Here is a 20,083-nt window from a genome sequence, read left to right as displayed (position 1 = left end):
TTATCCAGCTTCCCCTTAAATGCATCTATGCTATTCGCCTCAACTACTCCTTGTGGTAGAGTGTTATACATTTTAACCACTCTCTGGGTAAAGAAGCGTCTCCTGAATTCCCTATTGGATTTATTAGTGACTATCTTATATTTATGACCCCTGGTTTTGGATTCTCCCACAAGTGGAAACATTTTCTCTACGTCTAACCTGTCGAACTCTATCAGGTCACCCCTCAGCCTTCTCTTTTCTAGAGAAAAGAGCCCCAGTCTGTTCAGTCTTTCCTTTGACCAGCTGTAGACGAGGCACCAGCATGGAGTTATGCTGCTGACACCGCATCACCTTCTGCTCAGGCAAAGTGGAACTCGGCGCATGCACGCTGGGAACAGTTTAAAGCTCGTTTCACACCAGTTATAATTAGACTGGAGCCAGTGGACAGGTGGAAGGGTTTGAGATTACCAGCCTGAGGCGGCTGTTCATCCTCTGTCAGAATTCGCTGTGTCGTCAAATCCGTGGCTTCACACCTGTGACACGCTGCAGACTTTAAGTCCGTGCCCATTAATTGCACAGATACAGAGTCCATCCTGATACTTTCAAATGGGTTCTGATATCAAGAAAGCACACTTGAATGAAAATCTTACTTCCACACATCAGCGGGATCGAGCCCAAACAGCGGGCCATTTTACTGTGCATTAACTTCATTGTAGCCTAGTAATTTTACACAAAGCAGGCCCCAGTGTCAGTTTAGCTCAGTCGGTAGCACTCTCGCTTCTGAGTCAGAAGGTCATTCCAGAACTTGAACGCACAATCTAGGCTGTCACTCCAGCGCAGTACTGAGGGAGTGTTGCTCTGTCGGAGGTGCCGTTTTTCAGATGAGACGTTTAAACCGAGGCCCCATCTGCTCTCTCAGGTGGATGTGAAAGATTCCATGGTACTATTCGAAAAAGAGCAGGGGGGGTTCTTCCTGTTGGCCAACGTTTATCCCTCAACCAACACCAAATTAACTAGTCATTCAGCTCATTTGCTGTTTGTGGGATGTTACTGTGCACAAATTGTCATGACACTTCAAAAAGTAAGTCCTTCAACATGGACATCCTGAAGACATGATAAGTGTTAATTGGATCCATGTGATTTATCAATTAGTGTTAATTGTATTCAGGTGGTGGGTATCAATTGGGAACTCTCTTGTATCCATTTATTAGAGAGCTGATCTAGGGTGTGGTGTGTGTTTAAGGGGAATCTTTAGGAATAAGGATTTGGAAACAACTAAAGACCAGACTCTAGAATTATCCCTTCACCACATGGCTATCCAATTTTAACAGTAAGGTGTGATAAAAATGCAGGTGATTGGTTGGGAGGTAGGAGACAGAGAGTAGGGATAAAGGGAACATTCTCTGATTTGGTGGGAAGTGCCACGTGGTATTCCCCAGGGATCTGCACTGGAGCCTCAGCTTTTCACCATATATATCAATGACACGGATGAAGGAATAGAGAGAGTTGTATATCCAAGTTTGCAGATGACACACTAAGGTGAGTCGATAGGAGCAGGAAGTTATAAAGGGACATAGACAGACTAAGTGAATGGGCAAACCTATGGCAGGATATTGTTAGAATTATCCCTTGATTCCAGGCCTCTCAGCAAACAAACAGATGCCAAACTGTGCATCGTGCCCAGGCGATGGATTGCTTTCCCTGGTTGGGTCCCTCTCGGGGCTGATATTTCATGTTTTTTTTTAAATGAGCAACAGGAGATAGCGGGAGAGGAATGTAAACAAAAAGTACAGGTCCGCCTGCATCCCTCAAGACTTCAAACGGGCAGCCGGAGGCAAGGGAAAGGACTGTGATGGGAAATAATGCCGTCCAAGATCTTCCTTCCCCTTTACTAAAAGGAGCTTTGAATAAAAAGAAAGAACTTGCATTTATATAGCGCCTTTCACGACCTCAAGATGTCCCAAAGCGCTTTACAGCTAATAAAACATTTTTGAAGTGTGGTCACTATTGTAATGTAGGAAATGCGGCAGCCAATTTGCGCACAGCAAGGTCCCACAAACAGCAATGTGATAGCGACCACATCATCTGCTTTAGTGATGTTGGTTGAAGGATGCATTGTTGTGCAGGACACCGAGGAGAACTCCCCGTTCTTCTTCGAAGTAGTACCATGGGATCTTTTACATCCACCTAGGAGGGCAGACGGGGCCTCAGTATAATGTCCCATCCGAAAGATGGATAACTGAGACTCCCATAGGATTTGACCTGTTCTTATTTTCCGGTTTTCTCAGCATTTCACTTTAATGTAGGACATAGGAACATAGATTTCTAAACCAAATACACTGGCCCTCAACACTCTGTCAGCTGTTGGAGATTCAGTCTGTGCTCTGAGGAATAGAAAGCATTGCATGTGGCTCCCCTTGGAGCCCAGTGTTTAAACACACCGTCCAGTCTCTTACTGGGACACTAGGTCAGGAAAGCCCCAGGTTTGATTCCTGATCTGTGCTGAGTCAGTTGATCTCAGCTGGGCTACAACTGGCCTCAACAACCCGAGCAGGAGGCCATTTTCCACGTGTGAGTGAAACGATGAGTGTGGGCAAGCTATTGATGCCTGGGTAGGGTTGCCAACCCTCCAGGATTGGCCTGGAGTCTCCAGGAATTGTAGGACCCTGCTGCGATCAACCCTGGAGAAAAATTAGAGGGGCACCAAACAAAATTAACTGGATAGAGGATTGGTTAATGGACAGAAAACAGAGAGTAGGGATAAACGGTCATTTTCAGGTTGGCAGGCTATAACTAGTGGGGTACTGCAAGGATCGGTGCTTGGCCCTCAGCTATTTACAATCTATATTAATGACTTGGATGAAGGGACCGAGTGTAACGTATCCAAGTTTGCTGATGATATAAAGCTAGGTGGGAAAGTAAGCTGTGAGGAGGTCACAGAGTCTGCAAAGGGATATAGATAGGTTAAGTGAGTGGGCAAGAAGGTGGTAGATGGAGTATAATGTGGGGAAATGTGAGGTTATTCACTTTGGTAGGAAGAATAGAAAAACAGAATATTTTTTAAATGGTGAGAAACTATTAAATGTTGGTGTACAGAAAGACTTGGGTGTCCTGGTACAAGAAACACAAAATCTTAGCATGCAGGTACAGCAAGCAATTAGGAAAGCAAATGGCATGTTGGCCTTTATTGTAAGGGGGTGGAGTACAAGAGTAAGGAAGTCTTAGTACAATTGTACAAGGCTTTGGTGAGACCTCACCTGAAGTACTGTGTACAGTTTTGGTCTCCTTATCTAAGGAAGGATATACTTGCCTTAGAGACGGTGCAATGGAGGTTCACTAGATTAATTCTTGGGATGAATGGGTTGTCCTATGAAGAGAGGTTGAGTAGAATGGACCTATACTCTCTGAAGTTTGGAAGAATGAGAGGTGATCTCATTGAAACATATAAGATTCTGAGGGGGCTTGACAGGGTAGATGCTGAGAGGTTGTTTCCCCTGGCTGGAGATTCTAGAACTAGAGGGCAAAGTCTCAGGATAAGGGGTCAGCCATTTAAGACTGAGATGAGGAGGAATTTCTTCACTCAGAGGGTTGTGAGTCTTTGGAATTTTCTACCCCAGAGGGCTGTGGATGCTGAGTCGTTGAATATATTCAAGGCTGAGTTTGATAGATTTTTGGATTCTATCGGAATCATGGGATATGGGGATCAGCCAGGAAAGTGGAGTTGAGGTTGAAGATCAGCCATGATCTGATTGAATGGCGGAGCAGGCTCGAGGGGCTGTGTGGCCTGCTCCTACTCCTAGTTCTTATGTCTTATGTTCTCATACAATTGTGTGTTTTTTTCATTTTCTTTGAACATTTCTGTTTATTAGTTATAAAAATATTGGTGATGGAAAAAAAGGCTGTTTGAGTGACAGTCAAGAATCATCCAATTGGTGTGGGAAGGTGGTGCTCTGTGAAGACGGCCGTGTTGGGCGCCCAATGGCATGAGCAAGGGGGTGGGAAGTTGGAGTCAGGAGGTCATGTGATGAAACCTCCAGAAATACATTCAACCAGAGTTGGCAAACCCTATGCGTGAGGAGGAATCAGAGCCAAGCCCGAGCCCAGCCATGTGGGTGAATCACCCAATCAGCACCAGTGAACTGGGGTGAGTCACTCAATGAGAGCCAGTAAATTAGGATTAGTCATCCAATCAGGGATTTGAGCTAGGGTGAATCACCCAATCAGAGCCAGTGAGCCAGCATGGATCACCCAATCAGCACCAGTGATCTGGGGTGAGCTATCCAATGAGAGACAGCAAGCCGAAGTGAGTTATCCAATTGGGGACAGTGAGCTGGAGTGAGTTATCCAATTGGGGACAGTGAGCCAGAGTGAGTTATCCAATCAGGGACAGCAAGCTGGAGTGAGTTATCCAATCGGGGACAGTGAGCCGGAGTGAGTTATCCAATCAGAGACGGCGAGCCAGATTGCCCTGCAGCCAAGGATTCAAACTCAAGGCTGCTAATCAAAGTCCCAAGGGTTTGAATTACTAGGAGCCCCATTCTCCCTGCTAGGTGTCATTAACCAGCAGCATCAGTCAATATGGTGGTCTTCAGACCTTTCAATGCAAAGTTGTGACAACAACAAATGCAGGCAGGCAGAGACGGAGAGACATGGCCTTACCCTGCTGACTGAAAACATGAGGCCTGGTTTGCCGGTGCAGGTGCCCATGAAGCAGTGCCTCAGCTGCCAGTAGAAGAGGTGTTCGCAGATAAAGGTGAGGAGACTCAATGTCATTGCAGCGCCCAACATGTAGAACACACCCGCCATGTTATCAACATCCAGCTGGCTGCTCATCACCTCGTTCTTCTCGTTATGGCAGATGCCAGTCAGCCAGAGAGCTTCCAGCTCCTCCATGTCTCCTGGAAGGGAAGCAAAAATCCAGTCAGGCGTAGTCCAGAAACTCAGATCAGGGCTAGAGATTTATCAACACAAACAGCGGGTCAACCAGAATCTGTGGAGAGAACAGAGGATCTTCATCAGACAAGAAAAAAAGATGGAAAGACAAACAAGCAATTTATTAAAATCAGAACAAAGCGGAGGGCAAGGGGGAAAGAAACTCAAGAGGAAGTATCGGCGGAAGGACCTGAAACCTCCTGAAAAAAAGTAACAGCAGATTGAGGTGATCTTTACATCAGGCAATGGAAAGAAGCATTAAAGAAATTAAAAGAAACAAAGAACATGTGAATAGTTAAGGCAATGAGAGGCACACCCAAGGAAAAGGTAAGAAATTGGAAGATGTAGAAAGGAGATCAGGAGTACAATCGTAGAATCATGCAGCACAGAAGGAGGCCATTTGGCCCATCGTGTCTGTGCCGGCTCTTTGAAAGAGCTGTTCAATTACTCCCACTCCCCAGCTCTTTCCCCATAGCCCTGAGAATTTCTCCTTTTCAAGTAGTTGGCAAAATACAGTGATGTCTGGTGTTCCTTGAAGACAGGAAGAAGAAAACTAGAAATTCAAGGGCTCTCTTTGTCCACCATTTTAATGCAGTGCTAACCCATCTATAATGTACTACAAATCTGTGTGCACTTCCTGTCTACAAAACCTTACTTCCTCTTATCACATTTTTTTTCACAATTTTGCCTTTTGCCTTTATAAATTCCCATGTTCACATTTATAATGAAAACTGCCTATGTAAACTTGTCACGCGCTGTAATTATAACCTCCCACCAGTGGTGGTGCTTTGGTGTCACCAAGCTCCTCAGCCGAGATGGCATGCTCCAACCAACTCCACTTCCTTGCTTCCCAAACTGCTGTACGTTTCGCTATTGAAATATAAACAATGATGTTAAATCAAAGTATTACATAAAAAAAGGACAGAATGTGTGGCTTTAAAATGAGGACTGAAATACATCTGTGTTCCCGCATCCAATTATCCCACGCCCTTGAACACCACTTCGCCTGAAAACGACACAGCCTTGATTCCCCATCTGCAAAGATAAAGGAGATCGCTGAGCTTATTTTAAATATGTTAATAGCTCCTCTAAGAGAGCAGAGAAAGTAACGTCATGTGAATGCTGATCTCATCAACAGACTTTTGCTAGCCTTGTGTTTGCCAGTAACTGGCATCATTTGGGATGCCGTGTGTGCGTGCATGTGCGAAAGACAGCACCTCCGACAATGCAGCACTCACTTGATGCTGCACTGAAGTGTCAGCCTAGATTACATACTTAAATCCTGGATTGAGGCTTCAATCCACAACCTTCTGACTCAAAGAGAGAAGAGACAGGGGAGGTGGCCAAAGAGGTAGGTTTTAAAAGGAGAGATAGACCAAGGCGGCAGGATGGACCCAGAAGGGAGCGCAGGGTCTGATGGCTGGAGTTTCTGCAGCCCATGGTGCTTCAGAGGAAGGTGGGAGCCATCCTGTACGGCAGAGCTGAAGAATGGAGGGCTGAGTGTGGGGGCGTAGGGCTGCAGAGCAAGAATCGGGCCAGGTTGTGGTGGGGGATTTGTAAACTAGGACCTTGAAAACAGTATGCAGGGGGAGGAAATTTCAGGGAAGGTTGTTTTCAACATCATCGTGGTAATACCCCATCCCTCCTATAAAGGATGCACTGCATCCATTGGGGATATTCAGTACACCCATAGTCCTACATAATCTAAACTGACATCAGTCCGCAATTAGTGCCCATTTCACATTCCAACATCCAGGATAAATACACCGCAGATAATTCACCCTACTCTGAATTCAGAAACCTCCTGATACTCAGCTGCAAATTACTATAAAGTCTCATGTATAGGTCACATCTGCATATTAGTCACTATTTTACAGTGCCCAATTTAGTAAGATCCCTTCCACCCCCAGCCTGTCGGTCTCTCCCTGTAATTCAGAAGGCAGAAGTAAGCTTACACCAGTCTTCACGTTATAGATTCCTTCATCTGAACCTTTCCTTAAAATCTCTTTTTTACCTGCTCATCAAGATCAGGGATGTCAGTGCTGGGGACGGTAACACTTCCTCACCTTGGTCGCCCGGTGTCGGTATCAGGCACTCTCAGGTCAGTTACAGCCCAGCTAGATCCCTCTAACCCTGACCCAACCACATGTCTCGGCATCACCCTTAGAAGAGTTGCCCTCAGCTGAATCACAGTTGTCCAAATCAGCCACCTTGTGAGGGAGAATGCCAAGTTAGTAGCCACTAGGAACTGGATTCAGACTGCCAAATGCATCGACAGCCAGCAAGCAAAGGAGACTTCTTTCCCAACAGTCTTGCCTGGATTAGGACCCAGGGCCCAGAGGTAAAAGGCCAGCGTCTAACCCACTACACTATCCAAGTCGCCCAGGGCCCCTATTTAAAAATCAAATGGTTAACTACAAATGAGACTAAATTTAACATTTCCTGTGGGTTGAAATTGTGTTTTGTTATACTGGTAATGAACATGTAGGTTCCTTCAAAAGATCACAAGATAATTATGGATGAGGAACAGGCTCGAGGGGCTGAATGGCCTACTTCTGTTTCTGTGTTTCTATGAGGATGGCCATTTGCCCATTCTTAATTTGACCATTCTGAACAATTCTACACACCCCCATTTCATCCAATTTTTAATTAAATGAATCGAGGGCTCTTCCCTCCATTACTCAATCCGGGATTCCATTCCATATCTCAATCTTTCACTGTGTAATACCAGTCCTAAAATTACCTTTTATTAGTTTGAACCTGTTTTCACTTCTAACCATTTAACAAAGTAATAATCTGGAATTGCCTTGCCTATTTAATTAACCATTCTATCTGCCTCGAGAAGATTGTCTCCCAGAGGCCTCCTTTCCAGGCTGAAAAGCCCAAGTCTCCAGTCTTTCCTCATTACTCAGACCCCATGGGGATCAGCCTTGTTGCTCTTCTCTGCGTTGCCTCCCACGCTTGAATGTCTCACTTGTGTCTCAGCGACCAGAACTTTAAATAGCAGACAGAGAAATTAGACCCAAGCACATTAACACATTCATAACTGATGTCACACAGTATTAACACATTCATTACTGATACCACACAGCGTTAACACATTCATTACTGATACCACACAGCGTAAACACATTCATTACTGATATCACACAGCGTTAACACATTTATTACTGATATCACACAGCGTTAACACATTCATTATTGATATCACACAGCGTGAACACATTCATTATTGATATCACATGGCGTTAACACATTCATCACTGATACCACACAGCGTTAACACATTCATTACTGATACCACACAGCGTTAACACATTCATTACTGATACCACACAGCGTTAACACATTCATTACTGATATCACACAGCGTTAACACATTTATTACTGATATCACACAGTGTTAACACATTTATTACTGATATCACACACAACGTTAACACATTCATTATTGATATCACACAGTGTTAACACATTCATGACTGATATCACACAGCTTTAACTCATTCATTAGATATCACACAGTGTTAACACATTTATTACTGATATCACACACAACGTTAACACATTCATTATTGATATCACACAGTGTTAACACATTCATGACTGATATCACACAGCTTTAACTCATTCATTAGATATCACACAGTGTTAACACATTTATTACTGATATCACACAGTGTTAACACATTTATTACTGATATTACACACAGCGTTAACACATTCATTACTGATATCACACACAACGTTAACACATTAATTATTGATATCACACAGTGTTAACACATTTATTACTGAAATCACACACAACGTTAACACATTCATTACTGATATCACACAGCGTTAACACATTAATTACTGATACCACACAGCGTTAACAGATTCATTACTGATATCACAGAGCAGTAACACATTCATTACTGATATCACACAGCATTAACACATTCATTATTGATATCACACAGTATTAACACATTTATTACTGATATCACACAGTGTTAACACATTCATTACTGATATCACACAGCTTTAATTCATTCATTAGATATCACACAGTGTTAACACATTGATTAATGATATCACACAGTGTTAACACATTTATTACTGATATTACACACAGCGTTAACACATTCATTACTGATATCACACACAACGTTAACACATTCATTATTGATATCACACAGTGTTAACACATTCATGACTGATATCACACAGCTTTAACTCATTCATTAGATATCACACAGTGTTAACACATTTATTACTGATATCACACAGTGTTAACACATTTATTACTGATATTACACACAGCGTTAACACATTCATTACTGATATCACACACAACGTTAAGACATTCATTATTGATATCACACAGTGTTAACACATTTATTACTGATATCACACACAACGTTAACACATTCATTACTGATATCACACAGCGTTAACACATTCACTACTGATATCACACAGCGTTAACACATTAATTACTGATACCACACAGCGTTAACAGATTCATTACTGATATCACACAGTGTTAACACATTCATGACTGATATCACACAGCTTTAACTCATTCATTAGATATCACACAGTGTTAACACATTTATTACTGATATCACACACAACGTTAACACATTCATTATTGATATCACACAGTGTTAACACATTCATGACTGATATCACACAGCTTTAACTCATTCATTAGATATCACACAGTGTTAACACATTTATTACTGATATCACACAGTGTTAACACATTTATTACTGATATTACACACAGCGTTAACACATTCATTACTGATATCACACACAACGTTAACACATTAATTATTGATATCACACAGTGTTAACACATTTATTACTGAAATCACACACAACGTTAACACATTCATTACTGATATCACACAGCGTTAACACATTCACTACTGATATCACACAGCGTTAACACATTAATTACTGATACCACACAGCGTTAACAGATTCATTACTGATATCACAGAGCAGTAACACATTCATTACTGATATCACACAGCATTAACACATTCATTATTGATATCACACAGTATTAACACATTTATTACTGATATCACACAGTGTTAACACATTCATTACTGATATCACACAGCTTTAATTCATTCATTAGATATCACACAGTGTTAACACATTGATTAATGATATCACACAGTGTTAACACATTTATTACTGATATTACACACAGCGTTAACACATTCATTACTGATATCACACACAACGTTAACACATTCATTATTGATATCACACAGTGTTAACACATTCATGACTGATATCACACAGCTTTAACTCATTCATTAGATATCACACAGTGTTAACACATTTATTACTGATATCACACAGTGTTAACACATTTATTACTGATATTACACACAGCGTTAACACATTCATTACTGATATCACACACAACGTTAAGACATTCATTATTGATATCACACAGTGTTAACACATTTATTACTGATATCACACACAACGTTAACACATTCATTACTGATATCACACAGCGTTAACACATTCACTACTGATATCACACAGCGTTAACACATTAATTACTGATACCACACAGCGTTAACAGATTCATTACTGATATCACAGAGCAGTAACACATTCATTACTGATATCACACAGCATTAACACATTCATTATTGATATCACACAATGTTAACACATTCATTACTGATATCACACAGCTTTAATTCATTCATTAGATATCACACAGTGTTAACACATTGATTACTGATATCACACAGTGTTAACACACTCATTACTGATATCACACACAACGTTAACACATTCATTATTGATATCACACAGTGTTAACACATTTATTACTGATATCACACACAACGTTAACACATTCATTACTGATATTACACAGCGTTAACACATTCATTAGTGATACCACACAGCGTTAACACATTCATTACTGATATCACACAGCATTAACACATTCATTACTGATATCACACAGCATTAACACATTCATTGCTGATATCACACAGTGTTAACACATTCATAACTGATATCACACAGCGTTAACACATTCATTACTGATATCACACAGCGTTAACACATTCATTACTGATATCACACAGCGTTAACACATTCATTACTGATATCACACAGTGTTAACACATTTATTACTGATATCACACACAACGTTAACACATTAATTATTGATATCACACAGTGTTAACACATTCATTACTGATATCACACACAACGTTAACACATTAATTATTGATATCACACAGTGTTAACACATTCATTACTGATATCACACACAACATTAACACATTCATTACTGATATCACACGACGTTAACACATTCATTACTGATATCACAGCGTTAACACATTCATTACTGATATCACACAGCGTTAATATATTCATTACTGATATCACACAGTGTTAACACATTCATTGCTGATATCACACAGTGTTAACACATTCATAACTGATATCACACAGCGTTAACACATTCATTACTGATATCACACAGCTTTAACACATTCATAACTGATATCACAGCGTTAACACATTCATTACTGATATCACACAGCGTTAACACATTCATTACTGATATCACACAGTGTTAACACATTCATTACTGATATCACACAGCATTAACACATTTATTACTGATATCACACAGTGTTAACACATTTATTACTGATATCACACACAACGTTAACACATTCATTATTGATATCACACAGTGTGAACACATTTATTACTGATATCAAACACAACGTTAACACATTTATTACTGATATCACACAGCTTTAACTCATTCATTAGATATCACACAGCGTTAACACATTCATTACTGATATCACACCGCGTGAACACATTCATTACTGATATCACACGGTGTTAACACATTCATGACTGATATCACAGTGTTAACACATTCATTATTGATATCACAAACAACGTTAAAACATTCATTATTGATATCACACAGTGTTAACAAATTCATTACTGATATCACACAGCTTTAACTCATTCATTAGATATCACACAGTGTTAACACATTTATTACTGATATCACACAGTGTTAACACATTTATTACTGATATCACACACAACGTTAACACATTCATTATTGATATCACACAGTATTAACACATTTATTACTGATATCACAAATTGTTAACACATTCATTACTGATATCACACAGCGTTAACACATTCATTACTGATATCACAGAACGTTAACACATTCATTACTGATACCACACAGCGTTAACACATTCATTACTGATATCACACAGCGTTAACACATTCACTACTGATATCACACAGCGTTAACACATTAATTACTGATACCACACAGCGTTAACAGATTCATTACTGATATCACAGAGCAGTAACACATTCATTACTGATATCACACAGCATTAACACATTCATTATTGATATCACACAGTATTAACACATTTATTACTGATATCACACAGTGTTAACACATTTATTACTGATATTACACACAGCGTTAACACATTCATTACTGATATCACACACAACGTTAACACATTCATTATTGATATCACACAGTGTTAACACATTCATGACTGATATCACACAGCTTTAACTCATTCATTAGATATCACACAGTGTTAACACATTTATTACTGATATCACACAGTGTTAACACATTTATTACTGATATTACACACAGCGTTAACACATTCATTACTGATATCACACACAACGTTAAGACATTCATTATTGATATCACACAGTGTTAACACATTTATTACTGATATCACACACAACGTTAACACATTCATTACTGATATCACACAGCGTTAACACATTCACTACTGATATCACACAGCGTTAACACATTAATTACTGATACCACACAGCGTTAACAGATTCATTACTGATATCACAGAGCAGTAACACATTCATTACTGATATCACACAGCATTAACACATTCATTATTGATATCACACAATGTTAACACATTCATTACTGATATCACACAGCTTTAATTCATTCATTAGATATCACACAGTGTTAACACATTGATTACTGATATCACACAGTGTTAACACATTTATTACTGATATTACACACAGCGTTAACACACTCATTACTGATATCACACACAACGTTAACACATTCATTATTGATATCACAGAGTGTTAACACATTTATTACTGATATCACACACAACGTTAACACATTCATTACTGATATTACACAGCGTTAACACATTCATTAGTGATACCACACAGCGTTAACACATTCATTACTGATATCACACAGCATTAACACATTCATTACTGATATCACACAGCATTAACACAATCATTGCTGATATCACACAGTGTTAACACATTCATAACTGATATCACACAGCGTTAACACATTCATTACTGATATCACACAGCGTTAACACATTCATTACTGATATCACACAGCGTTAACACATTCATTACTGATATCACAGAACGTTAACACATTCATTACTGATACCACACAGCGTTAACACATTCATTACTGATATCACACAGCGTTAACACATTTATTACTGATATCACACAGTGTTAACACATTTATTACTGATATCACACACAACGTTAACACATTCATTATTGATATCACACAGTGTTAACACATTCATGACTGATATCACACAGCTTTAACTCATTCATTAGATATCACACAGTGTTAACACATTTTTTACTGATATCACACAGCGTTAACACATTCATTACTGATATCACACACAATGTTAACACATTAATTATTGATATCACACAGTGTTAACACATTTATTACTGATATCACACACAACGTTAACACATTCATTACTGATATCACACAGCGTTAACACATTCACTACTGATATCACACAGCGTTAACACATTAATTACTGATACCACACAGCGTTAACAGATTCATTACTGATATCACAGAGCAGTAACACATTCATTACTGATATCACACAGCATTAACACATTCATTATTGATATCACACAGTATTAACACATTTATTACTGATATCACACAGTGTTAACACATTCATTACTGATATCACACAGCTTTAATTCATTCATTAGATATCACACAGTGTTAACACATTTATCACTGATATTACACACAGCGTTAACACATTCATTACTGATATCACACACAACGTTAACACATTCATTATTGATATCACACAGTGTTAACACATTCATGACTGATATCACACAGCTTTAACTCATTCATTAGATATAACACAGTGTTAACACATTTATTACTGATATCACACAGTGTTAACACATTTATTACTGATATTACACACAGCGTTAACACATTCATTACTGATATCACACACAACGTTAAGACATTCATTATTGATATCACACAGTGTTAACACATTTATTACTGATATCACACACGTTAACACATTCATTACTGATATCACACAGCGTTAACACATTCACTACTGATATCACACAGCGTTAACACATTAATTACTGATACCACACAGCGTTAACAGATTCATTACTGATATCACAGAGCAGTAACACATTCATTACTGATATCACACAGCATTAACACATTCATTATTGATATCACACAATGTTAACACATTCATTACTGATATCACACAGCTTTAATTCATTCATTAGATATCACACAGTGTTAACACATTGATTACTGATATCACACAGTGTTAACACATTTATTACTGATATTACACACAGCGTTAACACACTCATTACTGATATCACACACAACGTTAACACATTCATTATTGATATCACACAGTGTTAACACATTCATGACTGATATCACACAGCTTTAACTCATTCATTAGATATAACACAGTGTTAACACATTTATTACTGATATCACACAGTGTTAACACATTTATTACTGATATTACACACAGCGTTAACACATTCATTACTGATATCACACACAACGTTAAGACATTCATTATTGATATCACACAGTGTTAACACATTTATTACTGATATCACACACGTTAACACATTCATTACTGATATCACACAGCGTTAACACATTCACTACTGATATCACACAGCGTTAACACATTAATTACTGATACCACACAGCGTTAACAGATTCATTACTGATATCACAGAGCAGTAACACATTCATTACTGATATCACACAGCATTAACACATTCATTATTGATATCACACAATGTTAACACATTCATTACTGATATCACACAGCTTTAATTCATTCATTAGATATCACACAGTGTTAACACATTGATTACTGATATCACACAGTGTTAACACATTTATTACTGATATTACACACAGCGTTAACACACTCATTACTGATATCACACACAACGTTAACACATTCATTATTGATATCACACAGTGTTAACACATTTATTACTGATATCACACACAACGTTAACACATTCATTAGTGATACCACACAGCGTTAACACATTCATTACTGATATCACACAGCATTAACACATTCATTACTGATATCACACAGCATTAACACATTCATTGCTGATATCACACAGTGTTAACACATTCATAACTGATATCACACAGCGTTAACACATTCACTACTGATATCACACAGCGTTAACACATTCATTACTGATATCACACAGCGTTAACACATTCATTACTGATATCACACAGCGTTAACACATTTATTACTGATATCACACAGTGTTAACACATTTATTACTGATATCACACACAACGTTAACACATTCATTATTGATATCACACAGTGTTAACACATTTATTACTGATATCACACAGTGTTAACACATTCATTACTGATATCACACAACTTTAACTCATTCATTTGATATCACACAGGGTTAACACATTTATTACTGATATTACACACAGCGTTAACATATTCATTACTGATATCACACACAACGTTAACACATTAATTATTGATATCACACAGTGTTAACACATTCATTACTGATATCACACACAACATTAACACATTCATTACTGATATCACACGACGTTAACACATTCATTACTGATATCACAGCGTTAACACATTCATTACTGATATCACACAGCATTAATACATTCATTACTGATACCACACAGCGTTAACACATTCATTACTGATATCACACAGTGTTAACACATTTATTACTGATATCACACAGTGTTAACACATACATTACTAATATCACACACAACGTTAACACATTCATTATTGATATCACACAGTATTAACACATTTATTACTGATATCACACATTGTTAACACTTTCATTACTGATATCACACAGCTTTAACTCATTCATTAGATATCACACAGTGTTAACACATTCATTACTGATATCACACAGCTTTAACTCATTCATTAGATATCACACAGTGTTAACACATTTATTACTGATATCACACACCACGTTAACACATTCATTACTGATATCACACAGTATTAACACATTTATTACTGATAACACACATTGTTAACAATGTGTGATATCAATAATTAATGTGTTAACACTGTGTGATATCAGTAATGAATGTGTTAACAAAGTGTGATATCAGTAATGAATGTGTTAACGCTGTGTGATATCAGTAATGAATGTGTTAACAATGTGTGATATCAGTAATAAATGTGTTAACACATTCATTACTGATATCACACAGTGTTAACACATTCATTACTGATATCACACAGCTTTAACTCATTCATTAGATATCACACAGTGTTAACACATTTATTACTGATATCACACAGTGTTAAGACATTTATTACTGATATTACAAACAGCGTTAACACATTCATTACTGATATCACACAGCGTTAACACATTCATTACTGATATCACACAGCGTTAACACATTCATTACTGATATCACACACAACGTTAACACATTCATTGCTGATATCACAGCGTTAACACATTCATTACTGATGTCACACAGCGTTAACACATTCATTACTGATACCACACAGCGTTAACACATTCATTATTGATATCACACGGCGTTAACACATTCATTACTGATATCAGTGTTAACACATTCATTACTGATACTACACAGCGTTAACACATTCATTACTGATATCACACAGTGTTAACACATTTATTACTGATATCACACAGTGTTAACACATACATTACTGATATCACACAGCTTTAACTCATTCATTAGATATCACACAGTGTTAACACATTTATTACTGATATCACACAGTGTTAACACATTTATTACTGATGTCACATACAACGTTAACACATTCATTATTGATATCACACAGTGTTAACACATTTATTACTGATATCACACAGTGTTAACACATTTATTACTGATATTACACACAGCGTTAACACATTTATTACTGATATCACACAGTGTTAACACACTCATTACTGATATCACACACAGCGTTAACACATTCATTATTGATATCACACAGTGTTAACACATTTATTACTGATATCACACACAACGTTAACACATTCATTACTGATATCACACAGCATTAACACATTCATTACTGATATCACACGGCGTTAACACATTCATCACTGATATCACACAGCGTTAACACATTCATTACTGATATCACACAGCGTTAACACATTCATTACTGATATCACACAGTGTTAACACATTCATTACTGATATCACACAGCGTTAACACATTTATTACTGATATCACACAGCGTTAACACATTCATTACTGATATCACACAGCATTAACACATTCATTACTGATATCACACAGCGTTAACACATTTATTACTGATATCACACAGCATTAACACATTCATTACTGATATCACACAGCATTAACACATTCATTACTGATATCACACGACGTTAACACATTCATTACTAATATCACAGCGTTAACACATTCATTACTGATATCACACAGCTTTAACTCATTCATTAGATATCACACAGTGTTAACACATTTATTACTGATATCACAGTGTTAACACATTTATTACTGATATCACACACAACGTTAACACATTTATTACTGATATCACACAGTGTTAACACATTCATTACTGATATCACACAGCTTTAACTCATTCATTAGATATCACACAGCGTTAACACATTCATTTCTGATATCACACGGCATTAACACATTCATTACTGATATCACACAGCATTAACACATTTATTACTGATATCACACAGCATTAACACATTCATTACTGATATCACACAGCGTTAACACATTCATTACTGATATCACACGACGTCAACACATTCATTACTGATATCACAGCGTTAACGCATTTATTACTGATATCACACAGCGTTAACACATTCATTACTGATATCACACAGTGTTAACACATTTATTACTGATATCACACAGTGTTAACACATTCATTACTGATATCACACAGCTTTAACTCATTCATTAGATATCACACAGCGTTCACACATTCATTACTGATATCACACACAACGTTAACACATTCATTATTGATATCACACAGTTTAACACATTTATTACTGATATCACACACAGCGTTAACACATTCATTACTGATATCACACAGCGTTAACACATTCATTAGTGATACCACACAGCGTTAACACATTCATTATTGATATCACACAGTGTTAACACATTCATTACTGATATCACACTGCTTAAACTCATTCATTAGATATCACACAGTGTTAACACATTTATTACTGATATCACGCAGTGTTAACACATTCATTACTGATATCACACAGCTTTAACTCATTCATTTGATATCACACAGTGTTAACACATTTATTACTGATATTACACACAGCGTTAACATATTCATTACTGATATCACACACAACGTTAACACATTCATTATTGATATCACACAGTGTTAACACATTCATTGCTGATATCACACGCAACGTTAACACATTCATTATTGATATCACACAGTGTTAACACATTCATTACTGATATCACACTGCTTAAACTCATTCATTAGATATCACACAGTGTTAACACATTTATTACTGATATCACACAGTGTTAACACATTTATTACTGATATCACACACAATGTTAACACATTTATTACTGATATCACACAGTGTTAACACATTCATTACTGATATCACACAGCTTTAACTCATTCATTAGATAACACACAGCGTTAACACATTTATTACTGATATTACACACAGCGTTAACACATTCATTACTGATATCACACACAACGTTAACACATTCATTATTGATATCACACAGTTTAACACATTTATTACTGATATCACACACAACGTTAACACATTCATTACTGATATCACACAGCGTTAACACATTCATTAGTGATACCACACAGCGTTAACACATTCATTATTGATATCACACAGTGTTAACACATTCATTACTGACATCACACTGCTTAAACTCATTCATTTGATATCACACAGTGTTAACACATTTATTACTGATATTACACACAGCGTTAACATATTCATTACTGATATCACACACAACGTTAACACATTCATTATTGATATCACACAGTGTTAACACATTCATTGCTGATATCACACGCAACATTAACACATTCATTATTGATATCACACAGTGTTAACACATTCATTACTGATATCACACTGCTTAAACTCATTCATTAGATATCACACAGTGTTAACACATTTATTACTGATATCACACAGTGTTAACACTTTTATTGCTGATATCACACAGCGTTAACACATTTATTACTGATATCACACAGTGTTCACACATTTATTACTGATATTACACACAGCGTTAACACATTCATTACTGATATCACACAGCGTTTACACATTAATTACTGATATCACACAGCGTTAACACATTCATTACTGATATCACACAGCGTTAACACATTCATTACTGATATCACACACAACGTTAACACATTCATTGCTGATATCACAGCGTTAACACATTCATTACTGATGTCACACAGCGTTAACACATTCATTACTGATACCACACAGCGTTAACACATTCATTATTGATATCACACGGCGTTAACACATTCATTACTGATATCAGTGTTAACACATTCATTACTGATACTACACAGCGTTAACACATTCATTACTGATATCACACAGTGTTAACACATTTATTACTGATATCACACAGTGTTAACACATACATTACTGATATCA

At 37.4% G+C, this 20,083-nt stretch overlaps 1 protein-coding gene across 1 annotated transcript in view; it reads right to left on the bottom strand.

Annotated features, from left to right (window-relative positions):
• Positions 1-20,083, bottom strand: part of LOC137305690 (glutamate receptor ionotropic, NMDA 2B-like) — a 388,749-nt gene that overhangs the window by 2,063 nt on the left and 366,603 nt on the right. The window contains exon 12 of the mRNA XM_067974599.1: positions 4,639-4,877. Within this exon, the coding sequence (XP_067830700.1) occupies positions 4,639-4,877 (239 nt within the window). The remainder of the gene's footprint in view (positions 1-4,638; positions 4,878-20,083) is intronic.

The sequence above is a fragment of the Heptranchias perlo genome, chromosome 40 (assembly GCF_035084215.1).
Source record: "Heptranchias perlo isolate sHepPer1 chromosome 40, sHepPer1.hap1, whole genome shotgun sequence".
NCBI classification, from domain to species: Eukaryota; Metazoa; Chordata; class Chondrichthyes; order Hexanchiformes; family Hexanchidae; genus Heptranchias; species Heptranchias perlo.
This window is presented reverse-complemented; position numbering and strand designations above follow the sequence as displayed.